At 50.4% G+C, this 26,457-nt stretch overlaps 1 protein-coding gene across 1 annotated transcript in view; it reads left to right on the forward strand.

Annotated features, from left to right (window-relative positions):
• CAPN13 (calpain 13) overlaps positions 1 to 25,420 on the forward strand; it is a 67,723-nt gene extending 42,303 nt beyond the window's left edge. The window contains exons 8-21 of the mRNA XM_004582711.2: positions 1,487 to 1,572; positions 4,822 to 4,896; positions 5,883 to 6,028; positions 7,642 to 7,784; positions 13,062 to 13,076; positions 13,257 to 13,479; positions 14,783 to 14,823; positions 18,236 to 18,293; positions 18,388 to 18,446; positions 19,860 to 19,928; positions 22,031 to 22,106; positions 23,846 to 23,974; positions 24,781 to 24,836; positions 25,353 to 25,420. Of these exons, the coding sequence (XP_004582768.2) occupies positions 1,487 to 1,572; positions 4,822 to 4,896; positions 5,883 to 6,028; positions 7,642 to 7,784; positions 13,062 to 13,076; positions 13,257 to 13,479; positions 14,783 to 14,823; positions 18,236 to 18,293; positions 18,388 to 18,446; positions 19,860 to 19,928; positions 22,031 to 22,106; positions 23,846 to 23,974; positions 24,781 to 24,836; positions 25,353 to 25,379 (1,203 nt within the window). The 3' untranslated portion in view covers positions 25,380 to 25,420. The remainder of the gene's footprint in view (positions 1 to 1,486; positions 1,573 to 4,821; positions 4,897 to 5,882; positions 6,029 to 7,641; positions 7,785 to 13,061; positions 13,077 to 13,256; positions 13,480 to 14,782; positions 14,824 to 18,235; positions 18,294 to 18,387; positions 18,447 to 19,859; positions 19,929 to 22,030; positions 22,107 to 23,845; positions 23,975 to 24,780; positions 24,837 to 25,352) is intronic.
• The last annotated feature ends 1,037 nt before the right edge of the window (positions 25,421 to 26,457 follow it).

Below are 26,457 nucleotides of genomic sequence, written 5' to 3' on the forward strand. Positions count from 1 at the left end.
TACTCTTCTCCCCTATACTGGCTGAGCCCCTCACTGTATGCCAACCCTACCGGGTGTCTGCTAATCTCTCTGGGCCACCAGGCAAGCTGGTTCTCATGTCCCTGCCCCATGGGCTCCATCACACACTGGTAGTTAACATTCAGTTCTGTACTTGGTCTATACCACTGATGGCCACAGGACCTTCCAATGTACTGCCAGGCAGAGAGAGGAGGCAGGCAAGGACAGCAACCAACAAGCTCTTGAGCTCTTACGTGATTGTGCTACTTTTTCATAGCAATGACCTATTGGTCATCCTATTGACTTAGTCTAGTGGCTCCAGCATTATATTCAAGGTCACAGTCATGTCCGAGAATGGATCTACTTTTCAGCATTAACAGCCTAGAGTGTGGGAACAGACGGCACCCGGGATCATAATTCTGCCTCTGCTATTTGCTCTGTGTCCTTGGTGAAGATGACTACCCTCTCTGATGTTCTTTGCCAGCACTGCAAGGAAGCACAAAGGGCTAACATGCACTCATGGGCAACTGGTCAGAACCCTGCCTCCACATTCATTGTGTTAGAGGTTTCCTCATCTCCCTGCCCTGGAATCAGAGCAAGAGCTTAGGGCTTCCTCTCACCCCTGTGGGACCTTGTCTCCACAGACATTAACACAAGGCAGGATCATAGCTACAACTCAGTCGCATCCTAATTCCCTCACCAGGATGAGGGCTCCTGGCTCCTAGGACACAGGCTCAGGGTTCTGCTCTGGTTTGAGGGCAATTTCCCATGGTGCTGCCTTCTGGCGTGATCAGTGTGTGGGAGTAAAGAAGCAAGCTCAGCCTCTGAAGTGAGTGAAGTGAGTAAAGTGAGTGAAGAGTTTCCTCTGAAATGAGTGAAGAGGGTTGCCAAGGAGAACGGTTCAGGTCATGGTGGGTCACCTGCTGGCAGAAGTGTCTGGTCAGTGCCAGGATACAGAATGAGGACAAGTCTTGGGTGGCATGGCTCTCAGGCTATCCCGCTCTTACTGAAGTCAGCCTCCTCCACCATCCACCGTTATAGAGATGGTGCCAAGGCTCCTAACTGGCCAAGGGCCAGGAAACAGCTGTGTCTGTGGAATAGAGATGCTGCCTGTGAGAGGACTTGGCAGAGGCTGTGAACCCATAAAGCTTCCTTCTCTGCAGTCTGAATCAACATCAATGTCGTTTATCTGCTCCTGCATCTCAGCTCACCAGGCTTCTGGGTGTAGTCACAGTGGGTGCTGTAGCGGCACCTGCCCTTGCCCAGGGCCAAGCAGAGACAGGGCTGATCTCTCCTCCTCCTCTGCCCAATGCCCTGCAGGTACCAGAGACATGATGTTTTGTTGGCTTTCATTTCCCCAGCTCTGGCTGCAGCCAGATGAGGGCTAAAGTTGAACCTACCCTTGCAGGGAAAAGGCAGCTGTGCCCCGATTCCCATGGCATTGATGGTGCTGGGCAGCCTTGATTCTTTGCTTCTCTGTTCTTTACAGATTCAGTACAGGAGGACCCAGGAAGAAATCATCCGCCTGTGGAACCCCTGGGGCAACACAGAGTGGAGAGGGCGCTGGAGAGATGGGTATGGCTTCTGGAAACTTCTCCCCAAAGAGCACAGTGTTGAGAGGGCACCCTGCCCAGGAGGGCAGCATCACCCTCACTGGCTGTGAGCTTTACCACAGACCTGTCTGGTTCACACACCCCGTGTGGCTATCACTCTGTCTCATGGGCTCATGATACCATTTGCTGGGCTCCTGTTAGGCATCTGCTGTATTCTCTGTACTAAGTGCACTGTTTTAGCTGTGTGCTGTGTGTCTGTTCTCTAGACAACCATGGTCTAAAGCTATAAATCCATACACCCAGAATTAGCCCACAGGGTGGGAGGCAGGACAGGAGCCAAGCCCACTTTAGGAAGAGAAAAGGAGCAGGAACCTCATCGTTGGCTGTGATCTCATGGGATTCTGGTACTAAGGAGACCACATTGTCAAGACAGAGCAGGCTTCCTACACGGGGGAGGTGGAGAAACTGAGGCAAGGATCTGGGTGACCTTCTACTTGGAGGACTTGATCATCACTCAATGGACTCAATCATCAGTTCTGCCCTAGACTTCCACTGTGCTGGGTGCCTGCAACAGCACCTTGCCTGCTGTGGGAGTCAATGCAAAGTGGCTGTCAGTGCCTCTGAGCAGTCCCAGAGGGGGACAGCAGTGTGGTCAGGGCTTTCCCCAAGAAGCCAAGCTGGTCTCTCCCCACTATCATGGGTGCTGATGCCTGGTCCCCGCCCCTTTGTTGACTAAGTAAAAGCAGGACAGAGGCATAGCCCCAGGTTGCCCGTTCTCAGCGTTCAGCAGAGCCCAGCCCACTGTGTGACTCTGCAAGGTCTGTGCTGAGCCATGGAAAAAGTTGTGGCTCAGTGACCACTGGCAGCATTGCCAGGGAGAGGGACGTGGCCTGGAACGAAATGAAATGCATCGAAAACAATAGGAAGGCAGGACCCAGTGAGAATGAAAATCAATGCAGCAATGATAGTACATTCTAGAAGACTCAGAGCCAACCAGTTTCAGACTGTGCAAACTGGCTGGCCTGATGCTTTGAGACAAGCTATGGAATAGCCACACCAGTTCCAGATGAGCCACTCCAGTTCCAGGTGAGCCCCAGTTGCTAGTATGTGCCTGACACATGTGGGCAATCTGCAAGTGAGACATGAATGTGTGATTGGGGTGAGACGTAGGACAGCAAAGAAGAAAAAAGTGAAAGGAAGTAACAGCAAAGTGGATGGTGCAGTGAACCTGGGCTGTGACCATAGAAGCCTGGAGAGTAGATTTAGGCTCCAGATAATGCCTGCCCCAAGCCCTATCCCAAGAAGTACAGAGCCAGGAGTGTGAACAGAGGACTAACAGGCCAACCTGAAATAGAGAAAGATCAGTGGAGGAGTGTGGGGAGCTGTGAGTGGAGTGCCCAGTGCCTGCGTGGAGGCTTGATTTTGTACCCCACACTTGTGGACATTTGTGGAAGCTTCTGAATGGGGGACAGGTGTGTGCAGGCTGGACTTTGGGAGTTGGATGTAGGAGCTATAGCAGCACCCATTCTATAGGTCGCTGCCTGGCTGAGTGCTGTGGACCACCTACTTCCACTGGAAGCCAGGCTGGAAGGCAGCCATGGAGCCCCGCAAATCACTATCTCCATGCAGGTGGTCGATTTCATCCCTGCTTTTTAGGAATGGAGATGGATGGTGAGAGCTGGCTGGTCTTATGCCAGCCGTAATTGAAATTTCACTCACACACACTTAAAGGCAAACTTGCATGAATCGATAGCATATTGATTTACACTACATTTATTTTCCCTTACACACTGCAGAAAATGTAATTATCGCTTAATTATAAAATTGCCATTTTACAATAACACATCTGACTGCCTTAGCCTACAGCCGGAAGCCTGGGCAGTGGCCCTGCCTTGTTGTCCTGGCAGAGAGGTGACCCAAGTTCTCCATGCAGGGCCCTCTGGGAGAAAGAACTCATTACATTTTTATGCCTCTGGGCTGCTTGCCTATGAGTGTGGCTGCACTCTGAAAAGTGGGCTGAGAGAGGGGCAGCTCTCCTCTTCTGCCTGCGGCGGGGTCTCCTCCTCTTTAGACCCTAGGATGAGCAACTGGAATAGATGCTCATCTGTGTTTATTTTCATAAACTTCAGAAAGTTTATGAAAAAAATACATCATTATGTAGTGCTTTTACTTTCATTTTTATCCATGAACGATCCCTCATACCTCATTCAGCATTAGGTAGTTAAGCAAGCACGCCAAAGCTCCTTGTGCACTGTGTCAAGGGCAAGTGTTAAACACCTGTGACAGGATGATGTTAGCCACCAGAACTCCTGGATCTCATGGCACATGGAGCTCAGAGGGGGACAGCCTCAAAGAAGCCAGCACCAGGGTGCAGACTGCTGAGATGACTATGTGAGTTCAAAGACACCGCACTGACACTGCGTGTGCAGCAGGTGGGTGGCACAGTGCCAGGAAAGTCATCCTTTAAGAGGGAAGCTGAGGAAGAGGTAGTGGGTTCTACAGCTGAGAGGAGAAGGAACATTCCAGGTTGGGAGAGCGTCATGGTAAAAGCATCATGGTGGGAAGAAAGGCGTTTATAAGGAAACAGAAACATCTCTTGTAGCCTGGACATAGAATCTAGAGAAGAGGAAAGGGAGCAAAAGGTGGCTCGGGGAAGCCTGGAAGATTGGAAGGAGTCATGGTTCTCTGTAAGGGATCTGAATGTCACCCTGAGAGCCAGGAAATGACATGATCAACTTTACGTTTTGGAACATTCCTTGTGATGTCGGTGTGAGGAGTGGATAAGAAGGTGGGCAGGCTGGAGTGTGGGGAGGCCAGCTGGAAGCCCAGGAGCATAAGGAGGGTAGCCTGAACTAGGGTAACCACCGCTGGGATGGAGGTACGTGGATGATGTAGAGTCAGTCAGTGCATAATGTGTGATGATTGGACATGGGAGACATAAGTGACAGCTCCTCTTGTTCTCACTTGGGCAGTGTGCGGAGGGCGTGGAGTGTGGGTTGGACCACAGATGCCTCTAGAATCCATCAGTGAGGCTCAGGCTGGGACAGCTGTTTACAAGTCATCTGCATATAGAAACTGGCTGAATCCTGTAGGTGTTTACAAGTTATCTGCATATAGAGAGTGGCTGAATCCTGTCCACTGGTGAATGACACTTTCCACCCGCTCCACAGGAACGCATGGCGGCCTGGGCAAGATGGCTCTGCTGAGTAATACTGTTTGCAATCCAGTGCCTGGCAGAGGTCATGCTAACGGTCCCTGTCTCTGTGCTCAGGTCTCAGGAGTGGCAGGAAACCCACGACCCACGGAAAAACCAGCTGTGTGAGAACAAGGAAGATGGCGAGTTCTGGTATTTTCCCTTCTTTACAAAAATCCCTTCTCCTTTCCCTTTATGAAGATGAAAATGACCTGTTTTGAGAAAATATATTTTCTCTACAAAGACACTACTTTTGGTGGGAGATTTTCATGTCTTTTGCTTGTGTATGAAAGTATCTCACATATGGGTACCGGACATTCCATTATATTTGAATATAGAAATATCAGCACCTAAGATCTTGCAGCAGCTAGGAGGCATGGTTTTCATGCCTCTGTCTTCTGTGCCAGCATGTTGGGACCCTGGCGCTCTGCTGCCTCTCTGGTGTGGTATCCAGAAGAGCAGCAGGAGGCTTGCCGTCCAGCTCTGAGTACAGTGATGCTGTCATTGTCATCACTCAGAAGCCAGGCAGGGCTGGAAGGCTTGAAGCCACATTCCTGTGTCCTGCCCTGGAGGATAAGATGGGTATTTCTTGGAAGAGCTGTGTGATTTATATGTTGGTCTATCTATGTGCACTTAAGCAGGTGTGAGAAATATCCTGACTCTAATTAAGAATCTGGACAGATGTAAATCAGAAAGAGAAGTACTCCCCGTATCCCATGTTTAACCACAGTGTGAAGTACATTTGATTCTGACCAAGACATCAGCAATGTATCTGGCAAGGGGCTGTAGGAAAGGACAATTTTCTCAGCAGCGTGGAGGGCCTTTAAGCAGAGAGAGCCTGGCAGTCATCCTGACCAGTGGAGGGCAGGGAACTGGGCCAGTGAGTTGAGGAGGTGCTGGTGCCAGGTGGCATGCAGAATGCAACCTGAGGATTTGACTACCCGTTATCCAGCTGGCCACTGAGCAGAAGGGTTCTTGGCAGGGTATGAGCCAGTGCCAGACTCAGGGTTTCAGATAGGACAGTGGGAAGTCAATGGATACAGTAACTGAGACAGGAAAAGGTGCTGTGGAGTGGAGAATTTATCCCAGGGACAGAAGCAGGGGCCATCTACTGATGCTATCTGTTTTTTTTTAAACAGGATGTCATGTCAAGATTTCCAAGAAAACTTCTCCTGCTTGTATGTGTGCAACCAATTTCCAATTGCCCTGGATCAGGGAAATATGTTTCATGACAGATGGTCTCAAATAATGTTTAAGAACCAAGTGATTCAAGGAAATGCTGCAGGTATTTGTGATATGGGTAATCATGCAGCTAGCATGGAAGCTCTCAGCCCTCAGCCTTGCCCTGGCTTCAGCTGCTTCTGGTCCTTGATTCTGAAGAGCCCCTGGAGCCTAGGGGACAGCAGCTAAGAGCTATGGTTGTCATGCCTCTATCTTCTGTGCCAGCATGTTGGGACCTTGGCCTTCTGCTGCCTCTATGCAGCTCCAGAGCGACAGCTGGTAGGGAGTGGGCAGTGAGCCTCTAGTGAGTATCCCCCAGCCCATCATGGGGTACCACTGTCCTGATCACCTTCTCATACCTGCAGGAAGAGGGATAGGCTCTCTGCTCATCAGTAAATATCCAGGCAGTGGCAAGAGCTGTGGAAAGAGCCCAAGACAGAAGTGAGAACCTAGGTTGGCATCGTTGTCTTTGTCATCTGTTGGTTGTGAGATCTTGGGGTACTTCCACCCTCTTAGCCCTCAGCACTCCCAGCGACAAACAGTGGAACTAGAAATCCTTGTCTGCCCGTTGGACTCACATGTACCACCCAGACACCAGGGAGAGGGAGCGCGTGTACTTGTGCCTCTGTTTTAATTGAAGAGATTGCAGAGGGAGGTGCCTGTCGGCTCCCCTGAGATGAATTTTACTGACCATAAGTCTGGGAGAATCACAGTCACTCACTGCCTGTGACACTGAGGAGTGAAACAACTCCCTGTAGAGACAAATATGAGTATGCCTATGCATTGTCAATAAAGCAGCTCTGTGTGTGTGTGTGTGCATGGATGTGTAGGCTGGCACCCAGACACACACAGTCATTCCCCTTATTGTCAGAATGGCTCTGTCATCAGGGATGCCCCTTTATTCCACTTCTAGGCTGTGGTGATCACTGTGCTAATTAGAACCTCATCACCAGAAGGTCACTCTCGGGTGGCAAAAATATTAATTCTCCTTTCTTAAGTGGTTCCTATCTGCTTCTAGGGCCAAAGCCTTCAACTAACCAAAATTACAGATTGTGGCCATTTTTAGGAGTATGCCATTTTTAGGAGTATCTGACAAGGACATAATGAAAGGAACCCCATGATCAATGTAACGTGTCATATGATTCAGTCCCCTCAGAAGAATGGCCAGGATGGTCCTCCAAATCCTCCCATTTCCCTTTCAGAGCTTCCCAGGGGCAGCCAGACCCTATGATAGGTGTTCATTCATCTCTGTCTAATATTCATTCCTGCATGCATTGAAATCCAGTGGTGTCCTCACCAATCCTCTCTTCTTGCTCTGGCTGTGATGCACCTGCATGGGAGGAAGAGAATCATTAATACAACATCTAGATCCCAGTCTCCATTGGTACTTCACTAACTGATGCCATTTCAAGGCTCTGGCAGTTGCCACCCTTGCTTTAGCTCATGTATACCCATGGGTTCTGAAAGCATTGTTGCCCAGTTGGAACTATATTCTACTATCCTGATTTGAGGCTTAGGAAATTAACTTGCCCTCCAACAAACTGGCTCCCAAATCCAGAGCTCATAATCCAACCATACAGGAATCTTTGAAATTGAACATGTACCCACCTGGGAGTCCCAGTTGTGTACTCTCAGCTGGAGTGGAGCTGAGTTCAACGATATCTCTTTCCCATACAGGAGAATCTCAGAGGAACATGCAGTATTTCTTCTCTGTGCAAGAGGCCATGGGAGGCAGCAATGTCGTTGTGTCCTTCGCCATCAGGCCACAAAGTTTGAGTGCAGAAGACAGTCAGTTTCCACTACAATTCCAGGTGTTTAAGGTAAGGCAGCCTGCCTCAGGGCCTACCTGGGGGATATTTTGTTCTCTTGGATGGGGAGAGAAACTCTTTGCAGGCTGGGAGATTTGACTGCACAACATATTGAAAATAAAGCCCAAAGTGGCTGTCACATTCATCTGGTCCAGCTCTAAGTTTGCCAGATAACCTGGAACTCTACAGGACATTAGATTTTCCTTTGTTGGTGGTGGGACAAACTTCCAGTATCACTCACAGCATTTTCTGTTTTGTGGCAGAATCTAATGCCTATTGCTCCAAAGGTGATCTTGTCTAAGACCAGTTCCTGTAGTGATTTCTGGGCCTGCCAGAGGCCTCCTGAAGCAGAAGGCCAAGGACAGAACCTGGGAATCTGCCTTGTTAAGAGTGCCTGGGGCACTTTGAATATCATTGATTACTCTTTAGGAGGAATTTAAGAAAAAGAAATAAAACAAATCCTAGACATAAATGCAAGGGGTGCCCTTTTCTTTTATGTGCAGTCACAGCTGGGCTGTGAGAAGCTGCTCAGTCACTTGCAAAAGGCCAAGTCTTGCTCCCTCCCTTTTTGGTGGCCCCAACCAACATCTTCGCTCCAACGGGGTCATATGTCCCCAAGCATGCCAGCATGGACAGACTGTGAGTGGGAAAGACAGGAATGTTCTTTTTGCAATAGCCTTTAAAAGGAGGGAAAGCTATGAAAGGAACCCTGATACTTCAGCTTCTTCCTTCTCTCAACAATCCAGTACCTCAAAGAAAAATGGAGGGATTCTCAAACTGTTCATTCAGTGGCCTCTATGCTTAGTGAGGGTCATTAAAAAGCTGCACCATCAAACACTGGGATTTCCTCTGTGCATATAGAAGAAACAGGCCCAGGGAGGTGAGGACACAGAGTTAGTAGCAGAGCTGGGAGAGGAAGCCAGATGTCTGCCGCTCCTCAGTCAAGTACTGCAGCCACCTTGGTGATCAGCAGAGATGTCAGTGTCCTACTTCCTGACCGTATTATTGATGACAGCATCTCTAGGCATAATTTCAGTCCTAATTCACGGCATTAAGGCAAAATGTACAGTTTTGGCTCTAGCTCATTTAAAATCAGCAGCATCCCTGGCTACTCTGCTCATGGCTAAACATTTTTATGCATTGGCTGGGAAGACCTCACAATAAGATACATCACACTTACAACCATGATCACAGTCACTGTCTCAAAAACCCAGTTACCCCTGCTTTTGTGCATGTAGAAACCAAGGCTCAGAGAACAACCATCTATCCGTGCTACAACTTGGAGGTGAGGAGAAGGTTTTACCTCATAGCCTATGATCCCAGATCCAGAGCTCTCAACAGAACTCAACCTCTTGCCTTTCTCTTGATGTCCAGGGCTCCAAGGAAAACTAAGAACCTGTCTAAGAGGAAAGAGTGGATTGGGCTTTAAGAATTTAATGGAGAAGGAATTGCTGGAGTTCAACACAGTATCTTTCAGGTGCTCCAAACCTGCTCGGGCTATTGTAGGGCATTTCTTAAGGATGTGGTGTGGCCCTTTAAAAAAAAAGGAAATGAAAAGATTCGTTTGTGTATGTATTTGGAAGTCAGAGTTATACACAGAGAAAGACAAGGGGGGAGAGAGAGAGAGAGAGAGAGAATGAATGAATGAATGAATGAATATATATCAGGATTGAGATCTTGCATCTACTGTTTCACTCCCCAGTTGGCCACAATGACTAGGGCTAGACCAGGTCAAATATGAAGACCAAGAGCTTCTTCTGGGTCTCTTACATGGGTTGCAGGAGCCTAACTAGTTCTGTCTTGTTCTGCTTTCCCCAGATTGTTAGCAGGAAGCTGAATTGGAAATAGAACAGCTGGGACATAAACCAGTGCCCATATGGGATGATGACATCACAGATTTGCCTGGAATGCCATGGGCCAGCCCCGAAAAAGTTTTTATTTTCATTACCCATTGGCATCTCAACATCCAGTCTAGTATGGGGAGGAGGCAGGAGACATCTCCCCACTGCAGCAGTCCTTTTAGCCACATCTTGGAGCAAAAGGTGTGACCTTGTGACCATGACCTACCCCAAGTCTCAACCCACCCATACGCAGTCTGCCACTCAGAGCTGTTCCCTTTGAAGAACTAAATGAAAGGGAGGCTGATGCTGTGTTGCAATGGATTAAGCCACTGCCAACTGCACTGGATTCTCATGGATACCAGTTCAAGTCCCTGCTGCTCCAATTCCAGCTTAGCTTCCTGCTAATGCACCTGGGGAAACAGCAAAAGATGCCCCCAAATACTTGAATTCCTGCACCCACAGGTGAGACCTGGATGAAGCTTTTGGCTTCTGGCTTTAGCCTGGCCATTGTTGCCATTTGGAGAGTAAACCAGCAGATGGAAGCTCTGTCTTGATCTCTCACTCCCTCTCTGTACTTCTGCCTTCCTAATAAGTAAATAAATCTTTGTTTAAAAAAAGGGAAACATATTAAATTAAAGAGGCAGGAACAGGTAAGAATTGTTTGTAGTAAATCTTAGAGCAGCAGCAGCAAATTGGGCATTCCCTGTGGAGGGGGCATTCCCTATGGTGGGGGCCACCCGTGCAGCCACCTCATTTGGCTCCTGCCCACCTTCCAAGCAGAACATCCTGGGACACAAGGGCAACATCTTTCCAAGACATGCTACATGACCTCACCATTGAGGCTGATTTCCAAATATCCCTCATGATTCAGATGCATTCTGAGAGGCTTCTCCTCTCCGGTATCCCTGAGCTCTCCAAAGCTTGATGGCAAAAGAAAGCATTTGGGATTGGCAGGGAAGACATTGAGGCAGTTGTTCTTCCCATTCGGGTTAAAATAGGTAAGGGTTCTGGAAAAAACCTAATTAAAATTAGGTCAGCCAACTCTTCCTTTCCATGATGAGTGGCAGAAGTTGGGGAGGTTTCCCAGGACTGCTCTGATACATGACCCCTGGGTCTGCTGTTTACATGGTCATCATGAGCCCAGAGCTCTTCACCCAACAGCTATTTGATTTGCTCTAGCCAGGTTATAATTACAGCCATTTCTGAAATGTTCACAAAGCCTCGCCTCTACTTTCCAGCTAGATTTGCATCTTTTCATCAAGATCTGATCTTGCAGAACCCTGATGCATTATAAACTGAAGACAATGCCAGAAACACTTGCATTCAAATGATCTCTGGAACACCAGCCAAGCTCTCAGCCTATTTGTGGCACAGTGATGAGTCAGCCAACATGGCACCTCTACCTTGGCATGGATCTGTGGCTCTAACTATTATGGGAACTCTGCTCTGCTCTACGCCAAACCCAACATGAGTGGAGTCAGACCAGGGAGGGAGCAGGCAAGATGGTGAGCAAGGACAGGGTAGAGAAGCCATACAATCAATCCTTCCCTCCAACCTCCTGCCCCTCTTCCCCCTTTCCAGCCCCTCTCTCCTCACCCTTGGCCTCCAGAGAAAGCAGGGCAAGCAAAAGCCTGTTCACATTGGTGGGCTCTAGGATCAACATTAGAAGGGCACCAAATCCCAAGCCAGCTGGGAAAGACAGATTCGTGGTAGCTGGACTGAATAACAAGGTAACATGGCTTAGTCTATCCCCAACTCTACTGAGCTTTAGTTTCTGTGTTCAAAAACTAAAGAGCCCAGCAGTGTCTGCTGGGAGGATTTGTGTGATTATCACATTCTATACAGGTGCTTTGGAAATTGCAGAGTGGAAATGGGATTGTATCCCTAGTGCTTCTTTCACGATAAAGAAAGACTGGAACATGGGTATGTCCCAGTCATACACATGCATGCATTCCCATGAGTGTTAGAACATCCTAGAACAAAAAACCACCAATTTATGATGGTCTGATGAGAGGACAGTTGCCTTCTTAATGGAGCCTCCAAGGTCAAGGAATTCACATGGGGTCCAAGTTTTGTCTTATTTCCAGACCCCATCAATGCTCTTGACATGCTAAGCATGCCTTGCTGAGCTGACATACGAGCACCTTACTGCTACCTGCAGCTGACTAGGTGTCCTTTCTTACAACTCCACACAGGAAATGACTATCCTTATTCACTCCAGGAAGACTGGGGCACAGGCCAAACACACAAGAAGGGACACTTGACTTTATGTTTTGGTCCACATTCCTAAACCTGTCTTTCTTCTTCTTGTCCACAGGTTGACTCTCAGGTATGGCTCCCTGACACCCTCGTGGGGCTTCTCACACTTTGGTTGCTGTCTGTTGGTAAAGTGCTCTGCCTCTTCCAACACCCCTGGCCTTCATGTGTTCCATGGAGGCGGATCCAATCTTGCTGTGCCTTGTTGAATCTGTTCTGAAAGATCAGGACTTTGGACAGGGTTGTGGGCACCCAGTGGCTAGAGGAGGACAGATGAGCAGGGCCATGTTTGTTTTCTAGGCTGTGGGCTGCCCACTGCCTCCCAACATGTTCACATACACGTGGAGGGGTTTGGTCCTTTGGAGAAAATCTGGTGCCATTGCTGCTTTTGCTAAAGGGTCCAAGTGAGTCAGGCTCCCACATCCACCAGGGTATGCAGGTTCCATCATCAGAGTCACCTTGGAGGATCTACTGAGATTCTGCTGTGTACCTGAGGACCTAGCTCCTGTCTCAACTGGGAGAGAGTCCTGTCCACACCCCCTACACAGCAACTCTTCCTTCTCCCTCCGCCCCCAAGCAGAGCTCATAAATAATCATTTCATGCTGTATAACCATTCTTGATGGAATCTTCATGCTCGGCTGTCATAGGGAAAATTTGTTTAGTAAGGGATTTTTATTATGGAATATGGCTATGACATCCGGTAATGGGAACCATCTTATATTTACTGTTTTATCTCTACAAAAATATTGAAATAAAAGAAAAGTCATCATGGCCTATTATTTTCTAATGAGAAGAAATCTCAGGCCTCTACTGGAGGTGAAACAGAGGAAGTGTAAATAATTCTCTGCCTGTGCCGTTGCAGCCCAGGATGTTTGGTGAAAGGTTTGAGAGAAAAGGACCTTGGGGGCCAAAGGGAAAGGAAAGAGCCTTAGTGCAGGAATAACACCACAATGCCCATGAAAGTCATCACTCTCTCTTTCTCTCTCTCCCTCTCTCTCTCTAAGCAGAGGGAGGAAAAAAAAAAACAAAAAACAAAACAAAAGCCAAGGCACTCCAAGCCTCAACAAAACAAACAAACAAAAATGTTTATCATGCTTCTTGGCTCAAGGGTCCACACAACAGAGCACCCTAAAACTCTGTTGTTGGAGAATTCAAGTGAAGGCTGCCTCCATTTTCTGTTATGGTGACCAGAGAGGGATCCAGAGGGTGTTTATGTATGCGTGTGTGTGTGTGTGTGTTGGGTTGTATATATGTGCATGTGTACGTGTGTGTTGGTGTTGTGTTGGTGCTTGGGGGGGGGGTGTGTGTGTGTATTGGGGTAGGCTCCTCTTCTAGTGGCTGGACAGAGCATTCTCGCGATAACTCTGTGTCTTCCAGTTCCGGGAGTTCCAGGAGCGATTGCCGCCTGCCTTTTTTTCCGCATTCAGAAATGCTGCCCAAGGTGTGGATTGTAAAACCAAGTGCAACTTCACAAGGTTCCTCCAGCTGAGCCCTGGGACCTATGTCGTGGTCCTCTCTACACACCACGAACAGGTCGAGTTCCTGCTCCGAATCTTCCAGAAAATGCCCAACAGTGACAGGTACAGCATCCATGGGATGCCGAATGTTTGTTTCTGTTGAATTGTATGAAGTCTTCTGTGTTCTGCTGTGCTGTGTTCTGGGCACTGTATTCAACCTGCACTGTGGCAGAGGGGGGCGTGGCTTTGGGCCTTGAGAAGCCCACCATAAAGGGTGATAACAAGGCCTATGAACCGATGATTCCACAACCAAGAAGGTGGGCCATTGCTAGGTGTGACATTCACTGCAAAGAGCAGACTGGAGGGTTCTAAGAAGTGGAATGTAGTGGCATAAAGAGGAAGAAAGACCTTGTGGGCAGAGAAAGAAACCTTAAGTGAGAGGGAAGAGGGTGACAAGGGGCTTTTTGAAGAGTGAGAGGTATCCGCCGTGAGTATGGGAAGATGCTTTATGGTACAAGTGTCAAGTTGTTTGGGACTGGGAGACAGTGAAAGGTGGGCTCAAAAGATCATGTCCAATCATGTGGGTCTTGAATGCAAAGTCCCTGGGTCAAAACTTGCATCAACAAGAGCTTGCTCTGCTGGGCACCTTATTGGGGCAAGAAGACACCACCAATAATCATGCTGGTCATGATGGTAGCGTAGGTGAGACCTTCTCAGCCTAGCATGCCAAGCAGCCAGCATACTGCCAGTTCGTAGAGGAACATGACAGACCTCTGCCATGGTGCCAGTGGAGATGACTTACAGGTGTATCTGATTATGAAAGGAACCACTTACCAATGATTGGCAGACCAGTCCAGGTCCAAAGCTGGATACAAGGCCATGGTGCTTGACTGCCTATGAACTGTCATAGCTCTCCATGTCACATCCAACAGTGCTGAAAACCCCATTCAAGTTGGCATAGACACCCAGTGCCACCCAGGTGTCCTTCACAGATAGGTGTCCTTTGCATAGTGAAATGACCATTGTATCATGTGTTTCCCTGTTCTTCTAGGAACTTTACCGGCAATTTCAGCCTCACATCACTGAAGGTAGGTGTATAACAAGGTTTGGCCAGTGAGTGTCACTGGCCATATCCCTTCCCATGGAGTTTCAATCTCTTTCATTGCCCCACCAGTGATCGATGAAAACATCGTAGTGGGACAAAGAGGGCTTCAAGGGGAGGAGGTAAGACTGAGAGCAGAGGTGCTGAGAGAGAAGGCCAGGTCCCCAGGGCCAGCCTGGACACAATATCTCCCTTCTACAGCCTTTAGTTTCTCATTCCTCTAAAGGATTTTTCCCACTGTCTGATCTCTATCTCAGATCTAGGTAGAGTGGTTGAGTCCTTGCTGGTGGCCTCCTTCCCCAAAAGCTTAAGGTTGGTTGTTTCCCTTTTGGTCCAGGAGAGTCTCCCAGAAGATATCTCCCCAAGAGTCATTTTCCACAGATACGTTCAGCAGGTACAGTATTGCAGTGGGGACCTTATGTAGGACTGGGGCTGGAGAGAACCAAGGAAGAAAGACTTCCCACAGGCCCATATCAGAATTCAGGGAGGAAAAGCAATGTGATGGGTCATTCTATTAGCTTCTCTGTCTCCCTGGATTGTCTCCAGAACTTCTCTAACTGCCAGACTAGAAGGGGAGCCCTCCTTGGGGTGGCATTCAGCTGGCCCATAGAACTTGTGAAAGGAGGGGATAATTACAGGTAGTGTTCAGGGAGTGTGTCGCCTTTTGAATCTTTAAACAAGCAATTGGCACTATCCTTTGAAATCCTTCCCTCTTCCACTTGGCTACCTCCACCCCGACCTGGCATTATTTTTTCTTGAGGCTGGCCAGCTGCAGAGAGCACCAATGGCACACTGCCTGCCAAGCCACCTATGGACACACGGGATTTGCCTAATGGTTTAATAAACTGTTATAAAGAACTCCCTGACTTGTCAGGGTAAGAGCAGCTGCCAAGGGCTCTGCACGAGGGCCTTTACCATTATTAATCATATTGGCATGGGAAGTGGAAAGTGATGCAGATGATCACAGGCACCTGCTGACTTGGTGCCGGTAGAGGACAAGGGCAGGAAGGATTCTGGGTCCTGCCTTTTCGTTCCATGTGCTGGTAACAGGGTGCTGGTAACCTGAAGACAGCCAGGGCCCAGCAAGGAGACACATGGAGAAATGAAAAATAGGAATGGCCACAGAGGGTGCTTGCTGTAAAGCACACCTGAGTTTGGACCCCTAGGATTCAGTCCCCGCCCCCACTGAGCACTTTGAAAGATGGAAACCAGTGACTCAGAAGCACTTTGCCTGATGCACACCAAGGCCAGCCAGGATATTTGTCTCTAACCCATGAGCTCCTGAAGGCAGAGATGACATCACATGCATTCCTCGTCCCCAGCACTGAGCACTGTCCTTGGCCAGGAAAGGTGCTCAATCATATCTGTGGAATTGAATTAAGACAGATGGGCACCAGAGCAGGTGCCCAGGTCAGGGTTAGCTCCCACGTGGTGGTCAGCAGGGCCTGATGAGAATGCCTGATTTCATGCCTCTTTCAGGACAGGTGGCAAATTTACACATGTGATCTGTGCACCTGCACCTCTAAAATAAACTACCATTTGTCAGATGATGACATGGTACAAAGTCTCTGATTGCCACTTTGCTACTCAGTAGCCAAATGCCTCCTCACATATTGTGACTGGGAACCCCCTGTGGGGCTCCATGGGTGATGAGGCGGAGACATGGGGGTGAGGAAGGGACACAGTGGGCGTCCAGCCCCTGCTCACTCCTCAACCCCAGGGGGTGAAAAACGTTCCTAGCCTAGTTCTGTTTGGCATCTTTCTGCTTAACCTGCAGGCTGGCTTTGGGGCTGCAGCTTCCACAGCAAGTTTAAAGAAAAATGTTTATGCATGCATTCACCAGGTCCCTTCCCCTCATCACTTATGTGAGTTTAACTTTTAATTAATGAAATGCCGTGTCCCTACCTCTCTTACAATCATACTAATGGTGCTTGAACTAGGTTCTGCCTGTGGGAAAAGGACCAGCTGGAATTCCTGGACAAGTATCCTGCATTTAATCACCAAGCACTGCCAAGCACTAAAGACAAAGTACCATGCTAAACAAATGTTAAAACATTTATTTATTTGTTTGTTTGACAGGCAGAGAGCAAAGAGAGAGCATTAGACAGGTCCTCCATCTGCTGATTCATTCCCCAAATGGCTGCAATGACTGTAGCTAGAACTGGCCCAGAGCAAAAACTTAGAACCCAGAATACTACCTGGGTCTCCCATATAGGTGGCAGAGGCCCAAGCATCCTGTGCATTAGCAGGGAGCCTGAATCATAAAAGGAGCAGCTGGGACTCCCAGCAGTGTTCCAATATGCCATGCCAGCATTGCAAGCTACAGCTTAACCTGCTTTGCCATAATGTTAAGCACCAGCTCTGGAGGCAAACCTGCAATCTGTTGGGAATTATTTAAGCAATTATCATCTGCCCCACCTCTATTTCTTCCAGCACTTCTGGCTGGCTACTATGTGCAGAGTCCTGGGCAGAGGCCATCCTGGGTGGGGAAGGAAGTTGACATGGTCCATGCCCCGACACCATTTTTGATCCGGCGTGGGCTTTCACTTGGAGTTCCTCGTTGATGAGCCAGTTGCTGTCAGTGTGAACAGTCAGGATTCAAAGTTCCTTTGAAGAGGAATGCAGTGGGTGTTGGGCACACCACACCACACCAACTTCTTTCCCTAATCTGACAGGGTAATGTTGGGCAGGTGTGTGTGCATGTGCGTGTGTGTGTCCTGGGCACAAATTTCCAACATTGGTGCAATACTTTCCTTGGGTGTGGGAGTCTTCCTGGGTATTTTGCTTAAAGCTGAAGCACCCCATAAGGAAAGGCTTGTGGCAGTGGGGGTCGGGCTGGAGGCTGCTTCTCCTGCAGTTGTGGCTGGTGAGATCAACCCTGGCAGTTGAAAGGGACAGCGTGTCTGTCACTTGTAAGGTTCTGGTTCTAGAAGATGCCCAGAAGGTATCTACTTTCCCCTCCCCCAGAGCCACTCCACAAAGCACCTGCTGAGAAACTTCCTGCCAGGGCCAGCTCCCCAAAGAAAGGTTTTTCCACATGACAGTCATCACACCCTCCCCTCAGCAATTAGCAAGGTGTGAGAAGCAGCCACATGTACACATAGAGCAACATTGCCACTGTAAAATCATCAAAGACATTGCCCATCAAATTGTTCAAGGCCTCCAAGAAGAAACAAATCGAGTGCAGTTAACTCCTCCAGGCACCAGGCCGGGAGAGGTTTCTCTTCCCACAACCTCAATTGCTTCCTACGTTTAATCCCAGGAAAACCATGACAGCTCCCTTTTTGCTTTAACAGCTACTGGGAGACTGATGCTCAGAAATGTATGCCATTGCAACCACTTCCTACAGCCTCGATTTCTGGTATTTCTAATGCCTATTGTCACAGAGTGCACACAGACACACATGCAGTAGTCATATTGTCTTAGTATGTGTCTGCAGGCAGAGTGGGAGCCCACCAGCAAGGCTGAATGGATGCACCCTAAAGTCGTTATTCAGAGGGACTCCAGGTACCAGCAGCAGCAGACAGCAGGCCCATAAGGGTCCCAGTCCAAGAATGGATGGAGTGAGACATGCAAGGCAGCCCACAGCATGTGCCAAATGTCACGAGTGGTCAACAGCCCAGATGTTCAGGGGAAGGGATTCGGGGCCTGGGATAATCAGGGAAGACTTCAAGAGACAAAGCCAGCCAGGTACATGGGGGAATGTGAGTATTCAGAAGTCACAGTGCTCCTACGGAGTCAGGCAGGTACACACCCTGGGTCCCAGCCCCAATCTGATGCCTGCCTTCTTCCATTGTTGGCGCCAGGGACCAGAGATGGATGCTACCCAGCTGCAGAGCCTCCTCAACCAGGAACTCCTGGAAGGTACGGTCATGCCAAGGACCTGCTAATCCCAGCCCTACCCTGCCTCTCTGCTCCCCTTCAAACACAAGTTCTGTCCTTCCTGTTTTCTCTCCAGGACCTACCGGGGATGTGTTCTCCTTGGATGAGTGCCGCAGCATCGTGGCTCTGATGGACGTATCCTTTGTTATCTTCTCCTCCCCCAGCCATCCCGGGGTCTTCCCCAGGGGCCTAAATAGGGCTCACCAAAGAGCTGGGGTCTCATGGATTCTCTGCTAGCTCATTAATTTTCCAGACCAACCATAGCCACTGTGGCAAAGTTAGCATCAATCAAGCATCTACTCTGTGCCGAGTCACATTGATTCATCTGTGCGTGTTTTCCTGGAAATTCTTGCTACAAACTCCGTGATGCCAGCTGCATTACCTCATCCTACAATAAGAGAAATAGGGCTCAGAGAGAGTGAGTGATTTGCCCAAATCACACAGCTAGGCAGAACTTGTGCTGCATTTGAGGTCAGAAGGTTCAGGTTTGCAAGTTTATATTCCACTCTTCTGCACCTGCTCTTTATATTCCAGTGGACAGTATTTCCCTTTCTGCCACTTCCTTTACCCCTGGATGGAGCTTCCCTATGAAGCTGCTCAGTCAATACAGCAACCGCATGCATTTCTGCTAATATACTGCCTTGGCAGGTGCAGGAAGTAGGATGAAGTGGTTCACCCTTTCCATGGCTACAAGTGACAGGACCAAGAATCAAGCTCCCATTCACCGCCTCTGGCCTCCACTTTTGCTTTCCAATGAGCTGTTCTCCCCCTGGCCCCCTTATCTCCCCACAGGCAGGAGAAACGGACTCCGCAGGTGGCTACCCCCTGGCCTCTGCCTTCCCACTCCCCACTGGCCTGAGTATGCTGTCTCCTGAAAGACAGATCACCCAACCAGCACACTGTCTAACAAGGCTCGATTGGCAACACGGAGCCTGCCATTGTCGAACAAGAAGCTTTGCGATGAAATCATAAATCAGGCCCTGTCTCTGCTGGTTGTGAGGAGAGCAGGCAGACACTGAGCAATCCTCCAGCCTGGAGCAGGTATGCCAACAACCATCATATGGGCTGGATCCAAGCAAAGCAAAAGGATCCCTTCAACCCTTCCTTCTACCCACACGTCAGCTCCCCTTTCTAGTTCTCAGAATTCTTCATCAGTTGTCCTTGAACTCATCTTGTGAGGTGACCAGGACTGGTTTTAATACAGTGTTTCTTGCACACACTAGTCTTGGCCTTCCAGAGTTACAACCCTTCAACCGCCCCTGCCAGGTCCCACTGCATCTGCTGAGGTTGTGTCCTGGCCTCCTTTCTTACCAACTGAGTAAAGCGATACTGGCCTCCGTTTCTCAAGCCTGCCTTCTTCCAGTTGTCCATCTTTTCTTCGGAAAGCAAATCTAAGTCGACTTGCTCCCAGATGCTTTTGGGTGCCTGCTGATATGGGGCCATGTCCAGGTGAGGTCAGACCCACAGAATTACCAGCTGATGGATGGAGCACCACAGCCCCTCTGCTCTTTTTGGGCTGCACTGGTTAATTCTTAACTACCCTGGCAGCTGAAAGTGAACGGACGCCTCGACCAAGAGGAGTTTGGGAGACTGTGGGTGCGCCTGGTCCACTACCAGGTATGAGCATGTTCTCTGTAATGGACTCTTCTGGGCCCTCCAGCTTGGCAAATATTTCCTGTGCCAGGGTAATCCTTGCAAAAATAGAGGTCCTCACCCCCGGGCCCTTAGAGCTCGCAGAGTTCACAACACAAGGTGGTGTAGGCAGGGACAATGCAGGGAGGAGACACTAGGCAGGATAGAGGAGGGACTTTGTCTAGGCCCGCTGGTCAGCCTGGCCCCCCTCCTGTCTCCCAGGATCCTTTCAGGCCTCCCCCAGCCCGCTAGCCCAGCCCAGCCTCTCCTAACCTGGCTGCTGGAGGAGCTGTCTGCAGCAGAGACGTGGGCTGTGGCCTCTGCTGCTCAGGACAGAGCCCACACTCACTGCGACGGCCCCTGAGAAAGAACTTTGCGGTCCAGGAAAACCCCCCTTGATTCTCCACTCTGTCCTGAAGACCCCACCCGCACATACCTCATGATGCCCCTGCCCCTACTCTGACCCTGGCCGGTGTCCCCGCCCCCACCTCTAGAGTCCAGCCTCACACAAGCACCTCTTCCTAGCTGATGCCTCCAGCTTTCACTCCAGCCATGATCAGGGCAAGCCACATGGGTCATCTTACTTGTTGTACCTACAAACAACTGATGTTATTCTAAAAGCAGTGCCTGTTTGTTCACCACAGGAAGACAGGGGCAGGCAAACTACCTTCAAAACAGAAAATATAATCTTGCCAAACTGTTAACATCTCACAAATATTCTTGAGAATTGTTACCTGTGTTGTGTAAATGTATAATCTGGTTTTTAAAAGTCGGAATCTCACTATGTCAATCTGCAACTACATCTCTAAATATTAGTTCTGAAGTTTTTAAAAAGCAGAAGTCCCCTCCCTCCCACCACCCCCCTCCACCCCCACCCCCACCCCCACCCCCACCCCCACCCCCACCCCCACCCCCACCCCCACCCCCCACCCCCCACCCCCACCCCCTCCGCCTTGAGACCCTGCTAAGAGCTATCAGCTGGTCTCTCACCTGGGGCCATTTGATTTCTAATGAGTGTCAAGTATACCCCCTCCCATCATTAAAGTCCTTTAGGGCAGGGGTGGGGTCTCAGCTCATCCTCCCCCCACTGCCTTCCAGATGGATTCTGTGAGCAGGTATTCCACACTGCCTTATAATGACCTCACTCAGAATTACTCAGAGTGAAAGGCTGAGAACCTAATTGACAACATTCTGCATCTTTCTATCTTACATTCACCAAAAGTTAAATGAGGCCAAGTGAAAGCTCTCAAGTGGCTGTTTTCCCTGTCACTGCCTCAGTCTCAAACCTGCAGGGGGCATCTTGCCTTGGAACAGCAGCTTCCGGGCACAATTGGAAGCCCCAGGTTCGGCCCTGCATACTCAGTGCCAGGCAAGTGCTTGCGTGCCCTTTCCTCCATCCTCCTCCCTTCGGGTTGTTGCTGGTCAGGCTTGCAGGAGGATTAGGAAGTGGCACAAAAGCCCCAGAGCAGGCCAAGAGCCTCTGAGGGGAGTAAGCCAATGTGAAGATCGCAACAGTGTCCTGCGCCCGGGAAGCAGTTCTCACCTGCTTTCAGCGTGGGCCACACGGCCACACGGCCACACGGCCACACGGCACTCCCTCCCGTGCAAGCCCTGCTTCTGAGCACTGAAGATTCGCTCACTTAGTTCTTACAACAAGTCACGAGGGAGGCACTGTAATTAGGCTCGAGGTCCTGATTAGAGGACGAGGGTCTGGAAAGATCTCTGCTGGGCCCAAGACTCACAGCTGTCAGAAGTTAAGTTGGGACTTAAACCAGGGCAGCTTAGCTCTACACTACACTGTGCAAACCTCATAGAGAGCTCTGCTTTGCTCCAAGCCAGCACTGTGTGTAGGGGTGGGAAAGTGCACCCGGGGAGCCAGGACTGCACAGCTCCAGGAGGCGGTCTGTTTGCCAGGTGTAGCCATTCTTGCCTTCCCCTACCAGCAGCCCTGCTGCCTGCCTGCCTGCCTGCCTCTAATCTGCCGCCTCCGAAGCTTCTCCTCTGGGGTGCTGCTCTTCTGGGGCCTGCCACAATGCTGGCCCCCTCTGGGCACTCAAATGAGCTTCTTGCTTCATGTTCCATGTCAGCATGTTTTCCAGAAACTCCAGCAGGGTTCTGGGGTGCTCCTGAGCTTGGACTTATGGAAGGCCATAGAGAACACAGGTAACGTGACAGTAATGGGGCTGGGGCCTTTCAGTTACAAGGTCGGGGGCTGTGGGGAGCAGAGTAATGTGTGCACATACTGGGGCTGTCAGGAGGGAACAGGGAGCTGTAGCTTATTCATTCATCCTGCCAAGTGTACTCTGGCCTCGGTGAGCTTCCACACTCCTCCCATCCCAACCTGTGTTCTTCCTTGCTGGTCAAATTTCCCTACTACAGCTCTGACTGTAAGAAAGAAGGCCTGGGTGATTAATACCCTAGCAGGAATGGCACTCACCTTGGCAGAAGCTCGCCTGTCTATAGCTGGGCCATCAGGGTTAAATACCCAGAAGCAGGCTCTTCATCTTTCTTTTCCTTTACTGAAGGGTTAGGACTAAGTTAAAATGAATGACATCCACCTGCTTTGAGCAGGCAGCCATGTCCCGTCCTGGGATAATGAGAACAATACTGTGGGGTGTAGGAGTGCCTCCTAGTTCACCATGAGCTCCCAGCTGATTGTCTGATACCCTGAAACCTGGGGTGGTTGGGTGGGAGGGCAGGAACCATCTATCACCTGTAAAATCGCTGCCTCCGGGTGAGCCCAGGAAGAAAGTCTCTAGAATTTTCTGAATTCTCTGAACTGGCCTGGAGATAGGGTAGGAAAACAGGGCAGCTGGTCCCCCCATGTGCACACAGAGCCTCCCTTCAATCCGTCACAACCCTGGATGCCAGTGCTTGAAGCTGAGCGTGCAGCTGAATTCCCCGCAGAGCTCATTAAAACGTGTGCAGCTGAGCCTCCCGCGGAGCTGGGGTGGGTGGAGCTGGAGTGACTGGGCCTTTGCTTCTCTAACAAGCTCCCCAGCGGTGCACCTGCCTCTACTGAGGCAGCCATACTTGGAAAACCACTGAAGAGTCAAATAGAGAAGAAACCAGGAATGGAGACCTCACTGCTCACTCCAGAATCATAAAAAGGGAGAAAAGTACAAGTTCAAGTGCCACTCACAAAGCTTCGTGGCCAGACAGGTCATGGTCACTTAAGGGGGTGATTTCTGAAGATAGTGAGCTGGGGAGTATGTGCTCTGTGCCTAGAGGGATTCAAGTTCGCATCTTTCTAGCTCTGCTGGACAGACCAGGCGTGTCTCCACCAGCTTTAGCTCCTGGGGCATAGCGTGCCTTGCAAGATCTCCCTTGCTTGCCTGAGCTTGCAGACCCAACCGATTGGTCAGTCTTCAAGAAGTGCAAAGCAGCCAGGCCACAGCAAGCCAGGAGTTTCTCTCCTGCCCACCTTAGGCCACCTGCTGAATCTTGTCTCCCCTCCAAGGGCCAGCCTTTCTCTGCATAAGCAACCCAGAACTGAATCTCCCTCCTCTGGCGACCACTGCCACCTAACCCAGCAGCTCCCATTCCTGGAAGCCCAGGCACTGGCATGGATTGGGAGGGAAGTTGTTTTGTGAGGCAAGCAGCAGCAGGGAGAAGCCTGGCAGAGGCAGGGCTGGGAACAGGCCCCAGTGCCCTGACAGCTTGCACGCTGCATGGAAATGCTCCGAGTGCTCTGATGGTGGCTGAGTCCCCAAGGCTCAGCATCCTGAGTAGCCTGACTGGTCTCTGGCCGGACTCCAGCACCAAGGCCTGCCAGCCACCGGGGAGGAAAGACAGCACTGGACAGATACTGAATGGGACTGGTGGGGGAAGAGGGAAGAGTGGAGAGGCTGCAGGGCACTCAGGGGCTCCCCCAACTCACCAGCTCACCCCTGTGGCCCCAGACTTCCTTGTAGGTGTTTCCATCAGCGAGGAGCTGCTGTATCTCATGAGCCTGCGGTACAGTGACAGCTCAGGTCATGTCAGCTTCCCCAGTCTTGTCTGCTTCCTGATGCGCCTGGAAACCATGGCAAGTGAGTGGTGGCCCTAGGGGATGGGCTGCAGACCTTGGCAGTGACCAAAGAATACAGGATAGGGCCAGAGAATAACTTCTGACCCAGCCTTGGACAGGCCCTCTGGGGGGTGGGAGAGGAGGGTTGTTACCCCTAGCCCAAGAGGATATAACCTCTGAGCTCTGAGGCCACCAACAGTGTCACTAGTGGCCCTGGCCTTGGGACTGCCTCCCTTACTCCCCAGTGCATTTCCCTGTGCCAGTCTCTGTGCCTCCCTGTGCCCTATTAGGGTGTGTTGATAATTGCATTGACTGTGACAGCTCTGGCCTCTGCAGAGGAACACCCTTCCCTCCCCTGACCATGTCTGGGTGGGAGCTATTCCCAGACTCAGAGTTGGAGGGCGTGGCACCTTATAGTGGTCTAAGCTTTTGTGTTCTCTGAAGCCCCAGGAGGCCCTTCTGCAAACACACAGCTCTGAGTAGCCACTTGATCATGACCAAGAACAACGCCCAGCATGAACCAGAGAGGACTCCCCCAGCCTCACTTCAAGCGAGACCTCAGGAGATAAGGGAGCACCCCTTGCCATGCTAAGAGAGGAATGATAACTCTACTAAGCCGAGTGTGGGCTTGGGAAAACCCAGGGGGCCTGGTGGCAGAGGAGTGCCCCGGGCTGCCCTCCATACACAGCAGAACACAAAGGAGAAGTGGGCAAGTCAGCCCCACCCCACGGAGGAAGGCCATGTGGCCTCCATCCCCAGGCCCTGCCCTGATTAGCACCCCATCCCTTCGTCTCTCAGTCTGCTAACACCTTTGCTGCTTTGTCCTAGAGACCTTCCATAATCTGTCCAAGGATGGAAAAGGACTCTACCTGACAGAAATGGAGGTGAGATGTTGCCGCAATCCCGGGCCACCTCTCCTGATCGGTTTCCTGGGGCAGCTTTCTCCCAGAGGATGGCTGATCCATCCATCAGAAGCAGCCAGGCTTGCCGGCCCCCCTGCCTCCAATTACTGCCTTTATATATTGCCGGCTGCCAGGCTGCTGCAGGATCTTGGCAGACAGATTTTATTTTTTTCCAATAGCTTAATAAAGCAGAGGATTATGTGGGAGTCATAAATCCAAGGGGGGAATGTGGGAACAGCCGCGGAGCTCACTGTACATTAAACTGACTCCTATTGAATTGTGGAGCCTCCGCACTGGCCGGCTGGTTGACCTCAGGTGTACTTGTCAAGACCTGACTCATCAGGGTGGAGCAAAAGATGCATACCACAGAGGGCTTTGAGACCCTGCTACATGGCTTGGAACTAGTTAGAAAGGGGTGATGACGCTGGGCTGAGGTCTGCCCTGCCCTGGGCTGACGAGATGAAGGCTATGGTTCTAACAATGGCACTTGTTTCCCAGTGGATGAACCTGGTCATGTATAACTGAGGAGAGAAGACAGCCAGTGCAGGTAAGACATGGGGATATTCAGATCGGCACTTCCTCCCAGGTACCAGTCCTCCTCCAGCCTAGGCAGTGCCCAGCTGCCCAGGGCGCCTGACCTTCGTCACCAGTTCTACGGTTTTCTCGCGTGGTGTTAATAGGAGGGACATTAATGGGAAGAAGTGGCCGGAGAGTCATGAATGCAGGGTTTTGAAGCCTTATTCAGAACTCCAGAGACCAAGAGGCATCCCTCACCTTGGGCAGGGCAGGAGAGCTGGTGTGGATAGAATGGTGTACACCAGTGGGAGTGATCGGGTCCAGTCTCAGCTCCTCTGTGGCCTCACTGTGGGGTGAGCTGACTGTATCTGTAGGCATCTGTGTGTATTCGTCTGGTATGGGTGTGCTCCAGAGTTTGTGCTCATGGGATAGGCCCAATGTTTACATAGGCCCGCACCTGCAGAGGTACAAGCCTCAGTGGATTGTTCCAAATTCTTCCTGATTTAGGAGCTCGGTGGTGTGTGCGCTCCTTTGGACCTCTCCAAGTGGTGGATGTTCCTCCACCAGAGAGCTCTGTACCCGTGCCTCTAGCGCCACCCTCAGGACCTCCATGGAACTACAGGCTATGCTACCTTGGGCACCACCACCCCTGGAAGCCTGGCTTCCTGAGTTGTAACTGTGGATTCTCACCTGGGACCCGCCGGTGACCATTGTCTCTGTGACTGTGTCTCTAATGTGGACCATTTCCATACACAGCCCTGTGATCGACACCCTCTGAAATGCCAATGTATTCGTAACCAGCATTTGTTTGCTCTCCCAATCATGTGCTTTAAGATTCACTTACCTATTTGTAAATAGATGACGGAGAGGGGGGATATAGAAAGAGATCTGCCCAGATGTCCTCAAGAGCCAAGGTGGGCTGAGCTGCAGCCAGGAGCCTGGAACCGCCAGTCTTCCATATGGATGGCAGGGATCCAGGCCCATGGGCTGCGATTCATTGCCTCCCCTGGGGAGCATTTTCAGGGGGCTAGATTTGGAAACAGAGATGCCAGAACTCACACCAGCACTCTGGATAGGAGATGCTGGC

This window comes from Ochotona princeps, chromosome 8, assembly GCF_030435755.1.
Source record: "Ochotona princeps isolate mOchPri1 chromosome 8, mOchPri1.hap1, whole genome shotgun sequence".
Classification (NCBI taxonomy): Eukaryota; Metazoa; Chordata; class Mammalia; order Lagomorpha; family Ochotonidae; genus Ochotona; species Ochotona princeps.